Below are 20848 nucleotides of genomic sequence, written 5' to 3' on the forward strand. Positions count from 1 at the left end.
TTACAGATGAACATAAACAACAATGGCATGTAAAAGAAACCACAACAACAACATCAGAATTACAGTCATGAATTGTTCCAGAATACAAAAGGCAACAAGTAAAATGGAAAATGGTGTACGTCATAAAAAGCCAATAAGGCCTGTAGGCACGCATACACCGTTGTTACAAATCGTGTAGAATTGGAATCAAAGTTGTTTTCAAAAATCAGTTACTGTAGTTACTGTTTAATAGAGTGTATGTAAAAGTATAGTTTGCAGCATAAGTAGAAATCCTTAGCATGCAAATGTAGTTTGCAGAGATAAGACAAATTTGAAAGTTAATGCTTCTTTCTGATTGCTCCTGAATTTTTATGAGAAGCGTTATTTCAGCTTTAAGCGAGAGGGGTGATTAAAAAGTAAGAGCACTCCAAGCTAGTCACCCAAACCGGAGCTGGCACCTGACCTCCATCCCCGTTACTCCGCCAGTGAGAACAGCTGATAGAAGATCAGCCCCTCGTCGCCCCTCCAGGGTAACACTCCTCACCCCCTCTCCACCTGCCTTGGACATCCAGAGGAATTTCCAACTCGCCTCCTGAGATAAAAATATGTCTGAGGAACTCTGAGTAATTCGTCTTCATCCTGCATCAATCATGAAGGAGAGGAAAGAAAGAGAGACTGAAAGAATAGGAAAGGACATACCATTGTCTTGACTTCAACAAAAGATTAAAGGGATGATAAAGGTTTGGTTGAGATGGGGGATTCAGGTTTTCAAGGAATGATACAGATTTTGTGGAGATGGGGCTTCAGGTTTCCTGAGTTTTTTGATGATTATTTTTTGAGATGATGAGAATTAACCTCTTATGACATAATATTTTGAAAGAGCGTAGAATTCTGGTAGGAATTCAAAGTCCATTTGATGAAAATTTGTTTGTAAATGGTTGAGATATCCAAACCAAAGTGATCCATATAAAAAGTTAGATCCAACTTTTAACAGGACCACTTTGTTTTACTTTGTTGTAGGATATATCTTAGCCATTTCAAAACCAATTTTCATCAAATAAACTTTGAATTCCTCTTTAAGAATGGTATGCTCTTAAATAGTATTTCAAGTAAGTGGTTTCCAATTTTCTTGCAAAAAAAAAAGTTAAATCCTGAATCCCCATTTCAACCAAAACGGTACTATCCCTTTAAAGCAGAAAATGATGTTGAGATTAATCATAAACCCAGCTGATAAGAAGTGAAAGAGGGATGGAATGAGAGAGAGAGAGAGAGAGAGAGAGAGAGAGAGAGAGAGAGAGAGAGAGAGAGGATAGAAGAGAGAGATGGTTGAAGGTCTGGCTTTAAAGTCTTAATGCAATTGTCTGTTGTTGTTTTTTGAAAGAAACAGGCATAAAGGAAAGGATTATAATGCATGAGTACGTATAATGAAACATGCAAAAGAGACCTTTACAAAGAAGAGACCAGGTACATTTTGCTTGACTGGCCATACCTGTATTCTTAAGGTGTGTTTTGTTCAGCTGCGCTGTCTGTAAAACCCATTCCTCAAGGTCTAAATATAAATGAGGAAAAAATAAAAGAAAGCGACATTATTCCTTGTATGGGTTTGGTAGAGGATATGAGGTTGTATTTTATGTGGAGATGTTAGAGTTTTCCGCTAGATCAAAAAGCAGAGCTATGTACCTTAAATGAACCAAAAACCATGCAGTGAGAGGGCTGCTCACACGGATGCGAGTATGTGGTGCAGCAATTTGTGAGCGCTTTCTCCTTTAAAACTTTTGTTGTAGTGTTGGAGAAATGGGGAATGGGGGGGGGGAGCAAGGGAGGGTGGGTGTGTGTGGTAGAGGGGTCTACAATGTGTATCTCAGAGATTCTTTGGAGGAGGAGGACGAGGGGAGAATTAAGGAGACAAGACATGTGTCATCCGGTACCATTGTCACAGCCCAGCACGTTTCACCAGCTATCATGGGCTAATTTGATGAGTGGAAACTTGCCTGAGAGTTCGCTCGTGGGTCACGCCGCAGCTATCTTAAGTCCCACGGGCAATGCATATTATGATGACATCTCCAAAAACAATCCAGCGCATTGTGTAGACTGCTCCTGTCTCTTTCATTTTTGTCTTTTTTTCTCCCCCCCCCCCCCCCCCCCGATATTTTAAGTCCATCCTGTGACCGCTTGGGTGACCATTGCAACACTGCAAAGACCACTGGACAGAGAGGTCTTGTCCATGTTCGTGGCTGCACTTGACCGCTCTTTCCTTCTAGACACAGTGCATATATATGAGTTTGAGTGCATCCTTGAATACATATGTGCGGGTTTTGGTATACCTTGCTCTATATCATTCAAATGCCAAAAAATGAATTGCACACTTTGTTCTTTCTGAAACCTGCAGCAGTTTGAGATGTGTGTAACCATGATAACACCATTACCTATACTGTGCTACTGTGTGGTTATGTTGGATGGTGCATAGTGTGATTAGCCATTTAAATGGACTCATAAAATGTACATCGTATGCATATGAAACTTGTGAAATAACGCTGTGATAAAACAATTTTAGTTTGGTGATGACGAAAATGTGAACTGCGAAAAAAAAAATCCAGAAAGGTACACAGATAGTAGTATTGCAGTCTGAGAACATATCTGATCGTGGTTACTGCATACATAATGTTTTATAATCAATTTACTGATTTAAGTAGAGAAGCACTCTGAGAGTGCAGACCTCTGCCAAGTAGCTCATTTCCACCACTTTCTTGTTTTTCCATGGAGATCAGTGATTTCTACCCACTATGCATGCTGAAAGTATCCCGACTTCCAAATATACTGTAGAAGCCTATTGTTATGTCATCAATATCCAGTTGCGTGACGCACCTCACCCTAGCAGAAACTAGAGCACGCACTTTAGTGCATGTATGAAAACCTTGAAAATGCGCACTTTGAACTCCCAAGTCCATTGACCCTACCTACCAAAATATCAAAATGAAAATTCCCAGATCACTACCAAAACTTAATCATCTGTTCCTTGTGCCATTCTCAACATTACTTGTAAGTTTTATCTAAATCTGTTTAAAACTTTTTTGTTATTTATTGAGTTATTTTGCACACAAACAAACAAGCCAATGCCGATGAAAACATAACCTCCTCCCTTGGTGGAGTTAGTTATAACAAATTGGGCCATAGCAGTATCCACTGATCTTCTGTGTGAGAATGAATAGCATGCTGCTAATTGGGAAATATGGTTGCTAGAGAACAATTAATAATCACCTAGCATTCTGCCTACCCACTACTGAACAGGGACAACTCTTCAAGAGTAGATAATAATTATGTTCATTGTTGGATGCTTTCGGGACCCTTGATGTTCTTTTGTAATTTTCTTTTGTTTCTTTTTGTTTTGCCTATGCTCACCAACTTTTAAACGGTGATTGACCGCAGTTGATAGTGCCTTATACACACAGGCCTGACAATGAATAATGGTCCAACTTTCAAAATTCAAGCCCATCACAATTTTATAATCTAAAGTCTGTCGACTGAATTTACAGCCATCATACTTAATTTCTTTAAAAAAGTAAATATGATTTGTCGTTTTCATTTTGATGTTGGGTCTAGAGCAGAGCTCTAAAAGCCCCTTTCTAATCTCCTGATATCCCTATATTTTTTTCCCCTAGGTCTGCGTAGTGCAAATTGACATGAAATTCTGCTCTACAGTGTATCGAGAGCCATGCAAATTAGTATGCTTCTTTTCACCAAGGAAATGCGGAATCACAGCGCTTGAAATTGCTCTTTGGACCAGATTTTAAAAGTGCATCATGTAGTGACTCTGTCGACATCACTACAAAGTGGTTCCCTTTTTGATTGGACAATGTGTACACATTAAGCTGCAGGCTGCGCTAATTGGTCCAGCGTTTGCCAGGGGCCGGGTCTGGGTGTGACGTTTTATCGCGCCGGCAGCTGCCACGCGTGTTCCACGGAGTGACACAAAGTGATGCAAATATGTCAGCCAGCGTCGGTGGTAATGGGAAGAGAGCGGCCGCACAGATGGGAGGGCGACAGAGACTGGAAGAGAAGAGAAGAGACAGAAGGAGAGAGGAAGGGGGGGGGGGGGTCACAGGTAATCAAAGCTGAAAGGCAGGTGTGATGATGGTAAAATGGTTTAGGTCAACAGAACAGAAGGTATGCGGAAAAAAGAAAGTTTGGAACATGACAGACAAAAAAAAATCCAGCTCCCCCTCACCCCCCCCCCCAAACAAAAAGAAAGAAAAGAAAACAACTCATCAAACAGAGTGAGTAAATTGTCATGTGGAGGAATGCTACGACTGTAGGCAATACAAGAAGTATATTTGCGTCTTTGCCTGAATGAGATTTTGGGCAAGTTCCAATTCAATTTGGTTGCCCAATAGAATGATTTAGTTTCCCACGTGGCGAGTGGGTATTATGTGGGCTCACAGCCCTTTGGGTGTGCAAAAGGCGGAGAAATGAATATTGAAAAATGAACAACAGAACCATCTATAAAGAGAGATGGAATAAATCCTGTCATAGATAACATACCACAAGAAAGGCTACTGAAAAAATATACACGTGCAACATCTTAAAGGCATAATTTACCATTTGCAGATGAAAGAAAAATCCAGCATTAGTACTATAAAATAGTTCGAAAATGTGAGTTAGAGAAAGAAACAATGATTATAAACATTTGAATCCGTATATAATCGATGATAAGTATTGTTGAATACACAAAATGTGAACAATTATAAATATATGTTTCCAGACTAAACCGTATACAGTTATGGTTTATTGAGAAAAATACTGATATCTCCTTATATTTTAGGTTTTATTGCAAAAATGTGTAGGATGTTTTGTGATACAACTGACCTACACATATATGCATCAAATGTGATATCTTGAAATTTTTTTAAATCACTGCTCCCAAAGGTAAACAGGACCTTTAAAGCAGAAAATGCTGTTGAGATAAAATCATAAACCCACCTGATAAGAAATGAAAGAGGATGCGTGTACTTGACTACACAGATGAAGCTAAATGGGACATCTGCAGAGAACAATACGTAAATGGGGATGGTAGAAGATAGCAAAGAAACTCACACTCACAATATACCATCTTGAATGTCTGATTCATGTGTCTTCTTTGTAGAGATAATTAAGGCAGAGACAGAGTAGTGGCAAGAGAGGGAGTGCTTTGGAGCTTTCGTTTCGCTGTAATCTGATCTACCCAAGCTCTTGATTGCTGAGCTGCAAGAAGGTGAAACCATATTTTTTGCGTAAGTTTTATCTCTACATGAATCTCCAATCAGCCATCGTGTGGATCAACACCCAAAACTGTTGCACAGGTTCATTTTATCGCTGCAACACTAATTTTACGAGCTCACACGTGTTGCTTTGCCGAGATGGCCACAGTTTTTTCCCTTTTCTCTTTAGTTTCTTTCTTTTCTGGCAAACAAACAAACAATCCTCACCCCACTCTACACATCAAAATGCCGTTGCCGTTATCTCGTCGGACAGATGCGTGGTGCGAAATCTAGACAGTCATCGTTCACCTGTGCCGCAGACTGTCAAGACGCGGCAAACGCAGAATGGCGCAACTGAGCGCCGATCGGGCTTGGAAGGCATGGCAGATAGGTGCAGTCGCTGGCAATTATGTCCCGGGGCCAAACCGTTATCTCGGCAGGATGAGTGCACACAATTTAGATCACTTTTTCCCCCCTTCTGACTTCCTGCCATAGATCGATTTGTCATTAGGTGTTAAAGAGCTTCTTAAACCCATGCAGCGTGTTTCTCTTTGGTAGGTTTTTGAATGCTGTGATATTGGAAAAGGTTCAGCACATTAAGTGTTGCCACTAGAAGGCTTTGTGTGTTACAGGTACAAATTTACCTTCTGATTGACGCCTTTGGCATTAAGTAGTGCGTGGAGGGGGCCTTCAGTGCATTGTAATAGTTAGTGAAGCCACTAAGACGAAGTGGTCAGGATTTATGGGAAATTATGCTTTAAAATGCCAGAATGGTTTACTGAACTGAACATTAAAAGGAGCCATTGGTTTCAACGAGATATGTAGCTTCCACGATACAATTTGTACATGGTAGTGAACAATCTTGTCATAATAACTCAAACCTCATGATTACAGTGGTAATGAGAGTGTACAGTGACATGTGTACTGTTGACGTGACTGATATTTCAGATCATGATGCACTGTACATGTACGTAGATGTATGCAGCAATTAACCTTTTAATGTGTTTTTGCTCCCTTGTCGAATCAGACAGAACTTCGAATAAAATGCAAGCATTGAATGCATTTATGACCTAAATAATTGAAGGGTCCTATGAAGAATTCAATGTCAAACTTCAGTTGCATATTTCACACTTTTTTGTCCATTTCTTTTCAAGAGATACAGTTTTAATAGGTTGTGTAGTATTGGTAATTGTACATGTACAATGTATGAGAGTGTAGAATGATGTCCTTGTCAGCAATCGAATATTCAAGGTATGTCATCATTCAGAATTCCAAAAGAGAAACACACTTTAGAAAAACAGGGTTATCATACAGTATGTATGTACGCTTTTAAAAACATTGTAAACAGGTATTTTTCCTTTCTTCATGGATGTACAACATGCAATCTTAGAGAATTTAGGATGCAGTGGGTTAAATTATGAAGATGTTTACCTTTTGTGGATTTTTTTCCCCCTGTGGTCTCTCAGCTTCCCACAAGAAAGATCAAGCAGATGAAATAGCCCCTCCCTGAATAGACAGCCCTTAATCAAGCTTTCCTTAATCGAGTTATTCAAACGTGTTTAACCATTCTCTCACCGGTGTTGTGCCGTGGATCGCAAAGTTCCCTCCAAGCGGCAATTAGGCATTTTTCTCCCCCTTTTCCCGGCGCAAAACACTTTTCGACAGCCGCGGCCCCTGCTACTCTCATCAGCATTTCTGGAAAGCCCATTCTCATATGTTCCTCGCCAATCTCCCACATGACAAAATACATGGAAAAACACCATGGCAGCGTTTTTCATGGGGGGAGAGTTTCATATTTTGGGTGAAAGTTCAAGGCACCTCTGAAATTAATTTGCCAGGTTGTTAATTGGACTCTCGGGAGGGATTACTAAGAGGACTTAAGGCACGAGTCAACACCATCGCATATATTCGATATGATCGGTTTTGGCCAATCCTCCTGTAAGGATGTGGATTTAGCTTTCTAAACCCAAGGTTTAGATTTGTTGTAGAAGAACTCAGTACATAACAACAACAAAAGTTTCTCTTTCAAGCTACAGTGATTAAGGAGACGTTGCATGGCACAAATGTGGGTGTGAGAGAAAATTTAAAAAAAGAATTGGTGCAAGACGCAAACATACAAATTTTTAGTCACTTAACAGCTAAAAGGCATTGTAAACATAGACTTGTATAAAAATACATTTCTGTTGTTGTTGGTTTTTTTATTGGTGGTGGTGGTGGTGTTTTGACCTATACATGTAGCTGGTTCTTTTTATCCACACAGTATGGAAGTATAATGCCAAGTTTTTCCTCTTCTTTTTTTGTTTGAACTGAAGAAGTACAATACATTGTAGCTTGCTTCCATACATTCATCAGTCTCCAAAACTAATATTGCTATTATGTACACTGCTTGTCTGAATCAGGTTTTAAAAATATTTTGAAATTGGAAACACGGTACATACAAATAATCTCCATTTTGTGTACATCTTCAAATCTTTAGAGTAAATCATGCTTGCACACTAGAGGACTTCATTCTCTGTCTTTAGAATGGGGATTCACATGTACGTCTGATTTCTGTTGCTACCTTGTTTTAGCATTGAGACCATAAAAGGCAAAGATAGTTAAAAGATGCTCAGTTGTGTCTGCCAAACAAAGATGCCCTTCAACACAGTACAGTCAAATAATTTGAAAGAAATTTAAGGGGGGGGGGGGTGGGGTGCCATAATTGTATGTTAACATACATGTACAGTAAATCAAACTGCATCTGATAATGGCACTAAAACACGAACTAGTGTTTTAGTGCCATTTTTAGATGCAGTTTGATTTATTGTACATGTTTGACATCAAATACTCTCTGCTATCTTCACAAGCATTATGAAGAGACGAAAGGATTTTGCTACACTAATTAAGCAGAGCAGCAGTTGCAGCCTAGCTGAAATCAGCAGCTAGTATTTAAATAAAAATATTGACAGTGATAATGATTGTCACATGAGGTACACTGTATGGCAGCCACAAGTGGCACAGGTAAAGGCATGATGAGCAAGAAGTAAATACACGTATGGCATGAAAATATAGGAACATACACCATATATACAGAAACTTCAAGATTGGGCAACTCTCTCTCTCTCTCTCTGAGAGTAATTGAAACAAGTAAAACTGTTGGACATCTCCAGCGAGTAGCTCCCTCGGGAGGCCTCGTTCAACCAGGGATCCTCCACATCTGTATATATATGCATCAAGTTTCTGTTTGTTTGTGTGTTTGTTTGCTTTGTTTATATATTTCTTTAATAACTACAATGCCAACAATGCTGTATTCTACACGTATGTTCCTCTATGTTCCTCCAGGATTGGCTAGCTGGACTATTACCCTTACAATGTGCAGCCAAAAGCAGTACTCTTTTGTTCTAGATAACAAAAGTTGAGGATGTTGGTCTGGATATACACTTGTAAACCAGAACAATGTTAAGAATTTGTTTTCTATTCATACAATAATCCCAAAATGCAGTGTGGTGACTCCGGGCTGCAGGATAACACACTGTAAACCTGAACATATCACCATGAAGTTATTGCCCGATGTGAACAAACCATTGCTTCCCCTGCTGCGAAAGCTGTGTCCCATCATAGTGGTTCGCTCTCACTAGGACAGGCATTTAGAGGACCCTCAAACAAAGTGGGTCAGAGTCACACCCCTGTATCGAAAAGGCCTAGGAACCCAGCAATCTTCATTAGAGCCAGTGAAATACGGCTTGCAGAGTCATAAGACGCATTGATATGACGAGAAAACATAAATTATTTCGGACCATACTTGTCATGATGTCATGTAGTGGTTTGTGTCTAGTCGTGAGGATGTTTCAAATGTGTCAAATATGTCTCAGAGATATTGCTTTACTTGCGTGTGTGTGTGTGTGTGTGTGTGTGTGTGTGTGTGCGTGTGCATTGTGTATGACGATACCTGGTAATTGGATCTTTATACATGATGATGTGGGTGAAAGTTGGACCGGAAAAGAACCCTCAGTATCTCCCTTTCTGGCGTTGTTATTGTTGTTGTTTGCCAATATTAAAGATAGCTTTTTTTTTTCTTTTAAAGCTCACCATTCAGGAACATAACCTTATAATTCTCCAGAAAGAGGCAAAAAAATTGAAGAAATCACTTTAACAGTTTTTTTTTTTTTTTTTTTTTTTTTAACAAACAACTTCTCCATTATTCTGCTGACAACAGAAGGGGATGGGATGGGTAGATGCTCTGACACATCTGAGCGCCATTTATTAGGCAAGAGAGTATCTCTAGGACCACAATGTGAACAATATGGCTATTGACATACCGTATGTCCCTAAAAAATTACGACAGTATTCTCCACAATGAAACTTTAAAAGATACTGAATCAATCCAAATACAATTTCAGGGTATGAAACTAAGAACTTTACTACCCACATCTTACAGAAATCCCCATCCGATTTGCTTCAGTGGTCAAAGAGAAATGAGGAGTTTTGTCGAGCATGTCAGGAATCCCTTCCCTCCAAGTCCTGTCCATTGTTTTCACACATTATACAGTACTTTGCAAAAGCATCCAAGCGCTAAACTTGGAAGAATCAGGCCCATGGCATGCTTTATTTTACATTATTTGATAAGAAAGTTCTTTTCTTATGTACCTTCTGCTGTGTAATTCCTAACATATATTGTAATATATATGTATCTTTACATTTTACAAGCTGCATGTACATAATTGTACATACAACGTATGTATACTGTGTGTTATATTATCTTTACATCATCTTTGCATGCATCTTTCAGTTGAAGTTATTTACCAAGAAGGTTAAATTTATTTGTTTCTTCATCATGACTTGAAATCATTGTTATTTTATTAGAGTACTGTAATATCTACTTGAATAAATGGTTATGATTGTAAACATACATGTACATGTGCAATTCAGCCTTTTGCTGCCAGACAAGATTTGGGGGAAAATTGTATTGAATTGAATTGAATTGACTTGAATTTGTAAGCCAGTTCGGGGTTCCAGTTTGCGCACGAGCAGAAAAAGGTCATATGTACTGAGAGACAGGTTGGTTTTTAAATTCACTGAGATTTCAAACACCAGTGATGCAATTATTCATGTAATCCTTACTAATGGTGCCTGTTCAGTACATCCACCTGACAGCAAGCCTGGCATTTGGCAATGTTAACAGAAAAACATTGTTAATGCATTCAATACAGCACAATGAAAAGGATGCTTCCCAAAGTGTTAATTGACTGACCATTCTAGTCACTTGATCTACAAGTACGCAGGTTCATTCTTTGTTTGAATACGAGTTCCATAAATCGCTATGTTGGGCAAACTGATGCCTTATGTTGCTTTGAATCGAGTGATATGCCTAACCAACTGAGAAAAATGAAAGGTCATTTGTACCCATGTGCACATGAGCTAATTCCGAACTGGCTTTAAATATTGAGCTTTCCTTCTTTCTCCTCTTGTCCCCAGGAGGTCAAGAGGCCCATTGAGCTGGTCCTTTCTCTCTCCACCTCGGCCAAGATCCTCCTCCACAAGTGCCAGGAGGCCCAGCTGGAGCTGGCCGGGACCCAGGGGGGCACCCAGGGGGACAGGCCCGGCCGGTACTTTGGCCAGAGCTACGCCCGGAGCCTGGGCCTGTCGGGCGAGGTTCAGGAACTGAGGGGCCAACTCAAGGAGCTCCACCACTGTCTGGTCAGCGGATGGAAAGGTGGGGACGAGCATCTTGAAGAAATTTTAAAGGGACAATTCCAGACCTTTTATAAATTGGAGTGAAACGAAAGAGCAAATTTTGACATGCACAGTCATCAATAGTAAACATTTGATCAAAATCAAATACAAGATTAAAGCAGCCTCAAATCACTTGTAAATAATTTCGCGAATAGCACCTGACTCACAAAATTCGCGGAAATAAAAACTTCACGAAATATTCAGCGTATACAGTATACAGCAAGTTGTATACAGTATACAGCAAGTTGTGAGGCAATAACATCTTAGCTCACTCATTGGCGTATTCATATTAACTATTCGAGAACTGTTGTATGAAAATTAGTGAAGCTTCAAAACTTCATTGCTTTCCTAATTTTTATCCAATTCTGATCAAATTTTCATTGTTGCACTTATCAAATTATACCCTTTCCTTCAAATTAACTTTTAACATATTACACGTATGTCCAACTTTGCCCTTTAAGTGTTTGTATTCACGTGACTCACATTCTTACTTTCTTATTCAGTTGGTCATTATTTGTCTGTCTGTATGTGTGTGTATCTTGTATCAATCTGTCTGTCCCTCAATTTATCTGTGTGCCCATCCCTCTGTCTTTCTGATCTTTCTATCACGCTCTATTAGTTTTCTTATCAACCTGATATCATTGTGATATAACAAATCTTACTAAAGAATCTGACTTTATCTGTGCACAGATGCTAATTTGTCAGAAAGCTGCTGTAATTATTTAGGAAGGGGGAAAAGATTACATATCAATCTTTAGAAACACATGCCAACACGAGCAACAATTTTGAAACAGTAGTCAGTCATTGAAGCACAAAAACCTCTTTAATTCTGTTTTATCAGCTTTTTCTCTAGTTGTTAGAGCCAATGTGAAAATATGATATACACTGCACTTTGAGATTTCAAACTGCAGTGTATGGTGTATTGTTTCACACATGAAATTTGTCAGACATTAAAGGGACTGTACAGTACTGGTTGAGGTAGGGATTCATGTTTTGAACATTCCTAAGTGAGATAATGAAAAGCCTCTTATGAAATATGAAAGAGCATGTAATTTTAAGAAGGATTCAACGTTTATTTGATGAAAATTGGTTTTCAAATGGCTGAGATATCCAAAAAAGTGCTAATAATAAAAGGCGACATTCCACAACTTTATTAGAATCTCTTTGTTTCACCTTGTTTTTGGATATCTCAGCCATTTCAAAACCGATTTTCATCGAATTAACTTTTGATACCCCTTAGAACTGCATGCTCTTTGACATCTCATAGAGTGGCTTCTGAATATCTCGCAAAATGTTAAAAGCTAAATCTACACCTTGACCAGAACTGTACACACCCTTTAATGCACCGTGTAGATGAGATGGTTTCATTCAATATTGTTTTTCAAACCTGCCAAGCATTCCTATTGTCATTGCAAAATCACACTTTGAAATAGATACTACATGACAGTCATTGAAATGCTTGCAAATCTTTTAAAACAGAAAATTGGATGTGAAGTGGCATGCTTTTCTGCTGATTTTTCACTACAAGGCCATCACTGCACGTAGCTTGGGCAATATTAGAAGTAACTACGTGTAAACCATTGGTTACTTTACACTATTGTTATGACAGTTAGATAGGCTGTTACCAGTAGTGATAAATGCGAGTGGTGATGTGTAGTTATGAATGAGAGCAAGATATTCGTCCTATGAGCACGGTATGCCAGAGTATCACTTTTGAGCATGTACGCACGTGGGTAGCAATCATGACATGAGCCTTGTAAACATTCCTATCCCACACTCCTCGTCATGTGTTGGTTGCGCTGGCATTGTCATCTCATCTCTCCCACTCACATTTCCCGCTCTTGCGTCAACGCCAGCCTTTGCTCCTTTCGGGCCGTGCAACTCAGTAACACCGCAGTCGTCCTCTCCCCACCCTCCCCCCACCCACCCCTTTCCTCCTCAGCATCACCACATACAAACCCAGCACAGTGACGTATGGGGTGTTCCGCCCTCCTCGCCGAGACCCTTTGGTAAACCCTTTGGCGACCAGCCCTGCCGCCAGACGTCATTTTGCCCCGTGTCAATCAATGTCGGGGGTTTGAATCGCAGACGAGAGCTATTAGTGGCATTTCAGCAGCCATTCATCCCACTAAGATCAAGCTGTCTGTCACGACGAGCTCGCTAAATCCTTCAGGGAAAAAAAAGGCAGCTAGCTATACCTCGTCTTCACCTCTACTTCTCTTCCTTTCTATCTCTCTCTACAACAACTACTACTACTTCTACTACTTCTACTTCTACTACTACTAGTACTACTACTACTACTACTACTACTTCTACTACTACTACTACTACTACTACTACTACTACTACTACTTCTACTACTACTAGTACTACTACTACTACTACTACTACTACTTCTACTACTACTACTACTACTACTACTACTACTACAACTACTACTACTTCTACTACTACTACTGCTATTATCTCTCTCTAATTATGCATTATAGCAGTTGCACTACGTAAAAATGATGTGATGTAAAGCGCTATGAAACAACTATAAAATACCTTGTGAGAGTGCTATACAGGGAAAAATTTTCCAACTCAAATTTGTTTAGCAATTTCAGCTGATGAACAATATTTCACATGGTATCCTGTACATTTCTATGGAAGAAAACTGCTACACAAAAGATAGTTTGTGTAGCAGTGGTGTAAAAGTGCCTAGCAAATTGCGATGCGATACCAGGAAAATTATTCCCTGCTATAGATGCAAATGTTATTATTCTGCTGTATTGTATTTTGTATTTTATTGTATTGTATTGTATTTGTATTAAAAGATATTATATTATTTTCTCATTCTCTTACGTATCCATGAGCACTTTTCTTCCTACAAGTTGTAACTCAAGCAACTCTGTATCTGATGTATATGTATTTTTTCTGTCTTTATCTTTATCTTTATTTTATGTACATGTATACCTGTTTTACATCTCCACCACTATCTCCCATTCCTAACGTAAGCATCTCTTTCTCATGTTCTCCTCTGTTCTTTCTTTCTTTCCCTCTCTCTGTTACTTATCAGAATTGATCTGTTCAAGATTTGCCCAAATACATAATAGGGCTAGTGACACAGCAATTTTGATTGGTTCATTAACTTTGAGATATTATGAATACATGTTTGTAAATACATAATGCCATCAAAAGTGGCATTCAATGTCTGTTCTTCTTACAACTGTAATTCATACGGCTCTTCTTGTAAAATCAATCTTGATAAATAAAAATCTTAATAAATAGAAACCTTGTAGGTAGTAGCTAATGAATATCAAATTCACAGAATTCAGAATGCACAAAATATTTACGTCAGTACTAGCTGAGGAGTCAATATGAAAAAGGATTCATTAGTTTCTGTATAGTGCTAAGCAGTATGATTTGTGGTACTGTACTTACAGGAATTTTGTGAGTCCTCTGATTTTCACAAGTTAGTGTTGTTAGTATACATGTGTCTTCTCCGAGGTAAGAAATCACTAACTTTTCTCTTGAAAAGGAATAACACCTATTTCTCAAAACATCATTGTGTTTCTCGAACATGAAGTCAGCCAATCGCAAATTTGTCTGGTGTCCGAATTTGCAAAATATTACAAGCGTTTGTGAAATACAAAGTGAATAGCGTACCCAATACCAAGGGGAAGAGAATTTGTATGTAGAGATTTTATTTGGTCTTAATCATGGAAGGTAGGAGGTTGTAACAAATTTAGGACTCTGGCCAAACATTTTGATGTGTATTGATGAATGCATCCTGTTGTTGTAGTTCCACTTACACCAATGAAAAAAGTGGAATCTCACCTGCTGTGGAGAAAACACATTCGAAAACTTTTACAATAGTTATTTACAATATCAAGTTAAGTGCTACATATACATATTTTTTCATTTCATTCGATATTCATTGCACTATATGAAAATCTCTTTTTTTCAAAGTGATTTTATTTCTGTCAACATTTTAGAAAGTACCTTTTAGGAAAGGTTTTTGGATATTTGGAAATTTATTGATGACCAACAGCGGAATGCAGAGGCTGCAAATGTTGGTGTACTTAGATTTGTTTATCTCAGTCCAAAGATGTGTAGCCAGCATCAACTCCTACACAACACATCTGTCTTTCTCCATCCTAGCCCACGCTGATGATTGTACCAACGCCGCTGTTAAATCATCACTTTGTGTTTGTATCGCAGGTTCCGACTTTGATCCTCTGAGTCTCCGCCTCCCCACTGAGGCCCTCCTGGCAGTGGCCAATCGCCTACCGCGAGCTGCCTCCACCCTGGAACTGCTGGGTAGCCATGGCAACGGATCCACCCTCTCCGATCTGTCCACAGCCTCCTCCGCGGACGGCTCGTGCCGCCCGACGGACCTCGTCCGCCTGGCCAGCCGACAGCTGGTCACCCACCTGAGGGCGCTGCAGGACTACGTGCGGGTCACCGTCAGGAGGTCGAGGGTCGCGACTGACGACTCAAGCACGTTGCCACGGCGAGGCAAGCATGTACGCTTTGCTGAGCATCTCAACAAGAAAGCTTTTATCTACAAGTATTCAAGTACATCGTCAGACACAGACTCCAGCTCAGTCTCCAACTAGGCGTGGTCTACGACCACACCCTGTGACTGCACCCCTTTGTCATCAGTCTTCCAAGGAGTATCTATATCATGATGCACCAGAGACAAGGGATCCCCTGCAGGTTTGCAGACTAAGTGTATCTGCCTCAACATGATGCAATTCTAGTTGAATTTTGATTGGTCTTGAAAGTGCATTTCTGCTGCAGCAGAAGTTTGAAATCAACTTCTCATGACTTTGAGGTGTATATGACCCATTAACTTGTTTCCAAATAAGCGTAAAGGTTATCGTTTGATTGGTCTAAACCTAATTGTGCTCTAGTCTGATCTGCAAGATCAGTGATGCACAAAGTGCCTTTAATAGCAGAGGCAGCAACATTGTATGACTGCATGTTGCTAATGCCAAACACACACACACACACACACACGCACACACACGCACACTCTGCCTTGAAAGCTGCTGTCCTTTGAGCAAAATATAATGGACAGTTAACAAACACGACTTGTGATAATAGCCCTGAGCTGTAGCCTATTGTTACCTAAATTCACGACTACACTTTGACACGATGTTCACACCATACACTGTATCTGAAAGGCGACAAATAAAGGGAGAATTTGACAGAGACCAAGGTAGTTGGTCCTCCAAAAGTAATGATAGCTCACTGCCACACCATCACTGCTGTCCCACTGACAGCAAAATGTGGTGTATTTCAGATATTTGACTTCATGGATTGCCATGGCAACTGATGCAAAGCTAATGACATCATTCGTTTTCCATATCCTTCAAAGACTGATGTTATGGTTAAACTCTTTTTGGTCACAATCCAAACCAAGTATTAGACCCCAAAGACTAAATATGACACATAAAATGTATTTATGCATCTGTTTTTCTTTTATTATACAGTGTGAACATGATTATCTACAGGTAGATATGAACTTATGTAAAAACAAACAAGGTAATTAGGAGCACCTTAGCAAAGATTTAGACTTTGTGTAGGGTAATGTAATGTATTGACAATGGTTTGTAAAAAGTTAAAGCTTGCATTTTATTTGGTGTAAATATCTAGTAATGTGTACATAAATGATGCAGCAAAGGAGTTGGTGTTTGGTGTCAGGTGTAGGTTATCAGAGTTCAGAGATATAGATCGTCTTCATTATAATCATCATTACTGGTATGATTTGGTACTACAGACTCAGTTATTTTGCCACATATTAGGCCAAGTGGTGTGTCGGGACTTGGAAGAACAAATATATGCAAAGGACGGTGTCTTCGTACAAACAATAAAGTACACTTGATATATTCATTGATCTCATATGCATGTACAATATTGTAAATACTGTAAAACTCAGTGGTGCAGATTTATACCATAAGTTATCACTAGCTAGTGACTGGGAGGTTCACATAGAAAGGGATGTCATATGTACATTGCTTATATAGTTGCATATATACCAAGTTTATTTGGGTCATCCAGTGTTGCCGCTTCAGGAATGCAGAAAGTCATTGGGACTCAGTCGCTACTTAAGTTCTTTTATCATGGACGTTATAGCCACAGAAGGGCATTATTGCTGTATAATGTATCAGTTAAGAAGTTGAGACCTTTTGATCTTCCATGAATAATGAAATGTGACATTTGTGACATGCTGATATTTCATTTAGATGCATTTGCCAAATATAGAGGCAGCAAGGCTTTAAATGCATTTCAAACAAGCTTATTTAATTCTATCCCCCCCCCTTTCTCCATAGTGATCAACGTATATCGGACATCTATCATATCAGTTCTTTAAAGAAAGTTTGACCTGTTTCGTACTTTTTCTAATTCCTGCTCTACATCACTTCTCCAGTGATTACATTTATACCTTACTAGCCTTTTGTATTTTCAAAAACAGTTCTGTAGCATCAGATTAGACTCTATTGTATTCATGTGGCAGTGTAGGTATTTAACAGAAAGAAACTAAATAATGTGTAGCATAGCAAAAGTCATGGATTGAAACATCAGCTTTAATAATAAACACATCATAGTTACCATTTGTGTTTTGCTGAATGAGATGCAAAATTGCCCGTAAGCAAAGAAATCTGAAATTTTCAAGGAAAACTGACTTTACAGTAGTGGTATAAAGACCCAACAAAGGGTCAGGGGTCAAACATGGCAAGCAACCAATGGCACAGCTTAACACGATATATGATGATTAAAACAAATCTAGGACAAGTTCAGCAATATGCTGTACAATTGGTCAAGGGTTATAAAAAATGAACACAGTTTTGATGTTAGGGGTCAAAGGTCATAGTATGGGTCAGTTTGGGTCACAAAGGCAGGCTAAAGACTCACTGTGTCCATAGGGATGTGATCAGTTGACACAGGCCTGAGTGACCATTTTGAGTCCAGTAAATATTGGAATGGCAGTTGAAAAAAAAAAAGATGTAAAAGATGTGATAGATTATTGTGACTGTGGTCCTCATTCACTGGTAGTCTTGAGTACTACCCCTTTTATGTCCCATTGAAAAACCAATCACTTGGTATTGTATACTATATAGTTGATTGCATGCACAATATACAGTATAAAAGCCTTCATTGCAAGACAAGATATTGTGATTACTGAAGATATGGAACGCAAGCCCTTACTGCAGTGTGGATCAGAAAATTTGACTGTGACTTCTCTAGATTATGGTGGTATTTTGTGTTGCATACAAATTATCACATGACTTGTAAGATAGAGGAAAATAGTTAATATCAGCAATGGATATGATGTGGTAATACTCTGAAACTCAAGCTGCTTGTAATGGATAATGACTAATGAGGTATACAATGTAGACTACATCTTCAATTATAACTCTTGCCCTTCAAAACATCAGGAAAAGATGAGATTTGTGGCAAATTCTCTTTTCAATTCAACTAACAGCATTTGGGGAAAGCAAATATTTATACAACAATTTTTCTTAATTGCAGTATTATACAAAAAAAAAAAAACCTTAATACACATACATGTAGTAAACTTGATTTGTTTACCCCACAATGATTGAAAATTGATATTGAAAAGATAAGGTTCAGAGGATTATATTCCATCATTTTATGCTCACTTAACAATTCTTAGTCACCATGGACATATAAATAATGTAATTCACATTGGTCTATGACATGCATATTATCTGAGTTGTAGGTAATGCTAATGAGTAGCATGCACAAGAACTGGTTACATATGTTATTTGGTTTTCCTCCCATGCAGTTTCTCGAACTGAATTACAGGTTTGTTGTCTAGGGCAAAGAGACTAGCATGTTACAGAAACAAAACCGCATGGCCCAGTTTTCAACAAATTCTTAGAAACAGGATAACCTAGTACTGGTCTGCTACTACCTACGCTAGACAGCAGATAACCAGATGAAGCAAAATTCCCCTCCCCCCAACCCCCGAAAGAAAAAGACTCGTAGTCATCCAAAGAGCGTACACATATATTTTACGATAAGTAAGATGTGAACAGAAGTCCACATTTGAAATCTAAGAATATTACTTTTTAAAAAGATATTGTAACAAAACAAAATATTGAATTATCAAATATTATCATGTCACTCAGAGTTCTAGTCAAGTTCAACCTCTGATGTCTATTCTTCTGTTGATACTTTTTCTCTTTGTACAATTAAGACCCCTTTCTTATGAAAAGAAAAAATACGGATACTTAATTGAATTTGACAAACATTAGTTAGTCCTATTGTGTAATTGACAACTGGGTTTATATATATAGATTTAGTCGATTAGATTGAAAACCACACTGCTGAAATAAGACATCCTCATCCAGAAATATTTTTCAGTTTAAGTGGGTTAATTTGGTATGAAAGAGGGCTGCCATCTTGAATCTAAAGATAGATTTTGATCGGTATTTGACAACTCTCATATCACTGAGATGGCTGTTAACCCGTTGAGGATGGTCTGATTTTGCTACAACACGCATTTCCCATAGACAGTTGTCAGAGTATACTGGGGACTCGTCCTCAACAGGTTAAAGAGATTTCCCCCGATCGCAGCGTTCCGGTGTGTTTGTGAGAACTGGGCCATGTCCACGGCATCAGCACAGGATTAGAACTGTGGGATTGGATTGCAATCGTCCAATTACCCCGGCTTGAGATTCCCAGCCGGGGACCCGTAATGAGTCGTAGTGAATGATGGGCCGCGAGTGATTGGCCGTTGGTGAGCAACCTACCCCCCATTGGATGTAATCCACTGCTGTGGTCAGCCAACTGACCACACAGATTCAGCAATCAAATGCATTGGATACCTTATGATACAAGTCCTGTATACAGATCTAGGATATATTTCTTCTCATCTTCTTCCCAACATCAATACCTTGTTAATCAGCCCTGCCCTTTTAAAAGCAAGATTACCAACATTTATTTTTAACTGTTGCGATTTGAGAGTAGATAGATTTTTTCTTCCTTTTTTTGTTTGTTTTTTGTGTTTTTTTTTTTGGGGGGGGGCGGTGTTCAAAAGTGTGCTTATCTTTCACAGTTTAAGTGTAGTGTAGTTTGTGGCCACAGACTAATACATGTACATTAGACGTAACACCAAACATCTCATCAGGTTTACCATAATTATTATTGACTGCATTAATGTCACTGTATAGAATTCTACTCTTTGTTAGTTTGTTGAAATTCAGCAATCATCTAGTGACATAGGACTTATGTTCACATTTCGTAGCTAGCTAGACAGCCATAATGCTGTTATGGTTAATATTGCTTAGATCCCTGTACAGCGTACATGTTTCATTGACCATTCTTCTGGTGTTTTCAATTATCAAATTACAACGTATATGCCAAATCCTTCAGGAATGGATTTTTCAATGACAAACTGCGTGATATACAGTTGTAAGCGCAGGACAATGGTGTACCCAGCTGACATTTTGACATTGCACAATAACACACCAGAAATCAAAGGGCCCTGGTAGACAAGCAACTTTCCATGTTTCTGTTGAAATCACGATAGGCTCATATGTATAAAAAAGAAAAAAAATTGTATTTCCTCTGGTATTAGACATCCAACCCCTTCATTTCTTATATTTCGTGGGTTTTTCATGAATACTCTGAGAAAATGCCAGCTGCTTATGCGTGCCATAGATTAACAAATCTGTATAGCTCTTGCACAATAATTGATATACTGTATATGTTAAAGACAGATCTCCATTGATATCATAATTAGGATGCAGTAATTGTTGATGACCACCCATGAACTCCAGTGCCAGAAAACGAAAACAAAACAAAACAAAACAGAAATTTTGATGAACACTTGATGCCTTACTGTCTATGTTTGTATATATTTGTATTGTACATATGATAAAAATGTATTAAGTACCTTGATACAA

General features: G+C 38.8%; 1 protein-coding gene across 1 annotated transcript in view; it reads left to right on the plus strand.

Moving 5' to 3' along the window:
- Positions 1–15703, plus strand: part of LOC139713536 (kinesin-like protein KIF14) — a 66082-nt gene extending 50379 nt beyond the window's left edge. The window contains exons 26-27 of the mRNA XM_071625260.1: positions 10668–10905; positions 15129–15703. Of these exons, the coding sequence (XP_071481361.1) occupies positions 10668–10905; positions 15129–15526 (636 nt within the window). The 3' untranslated portion in view covers positions 15527–15703. The remainder of the gene's footprint in view (positions 1–10667; positions 10906–15128) is intronic.
- Positions 15704–20848: the final 5145 nt, after the last annotated feature.

Source organism: Diadema antillarum, unplaced genomic scaffold, assembly GCF_040938485.1.
Source record: "Diadema antillarum isolate AM-2024a unplaced genomic scaffold, OU_Dant_1.0 seq00001997_RagTag, whole genome shotgun sequence".
Lineage (NCBI taxonomy): Eukaryota > Metazoa > Echinodermata > Echinoidea > Diadematoida > Diadematidae > Diadema > Diadema antillarum.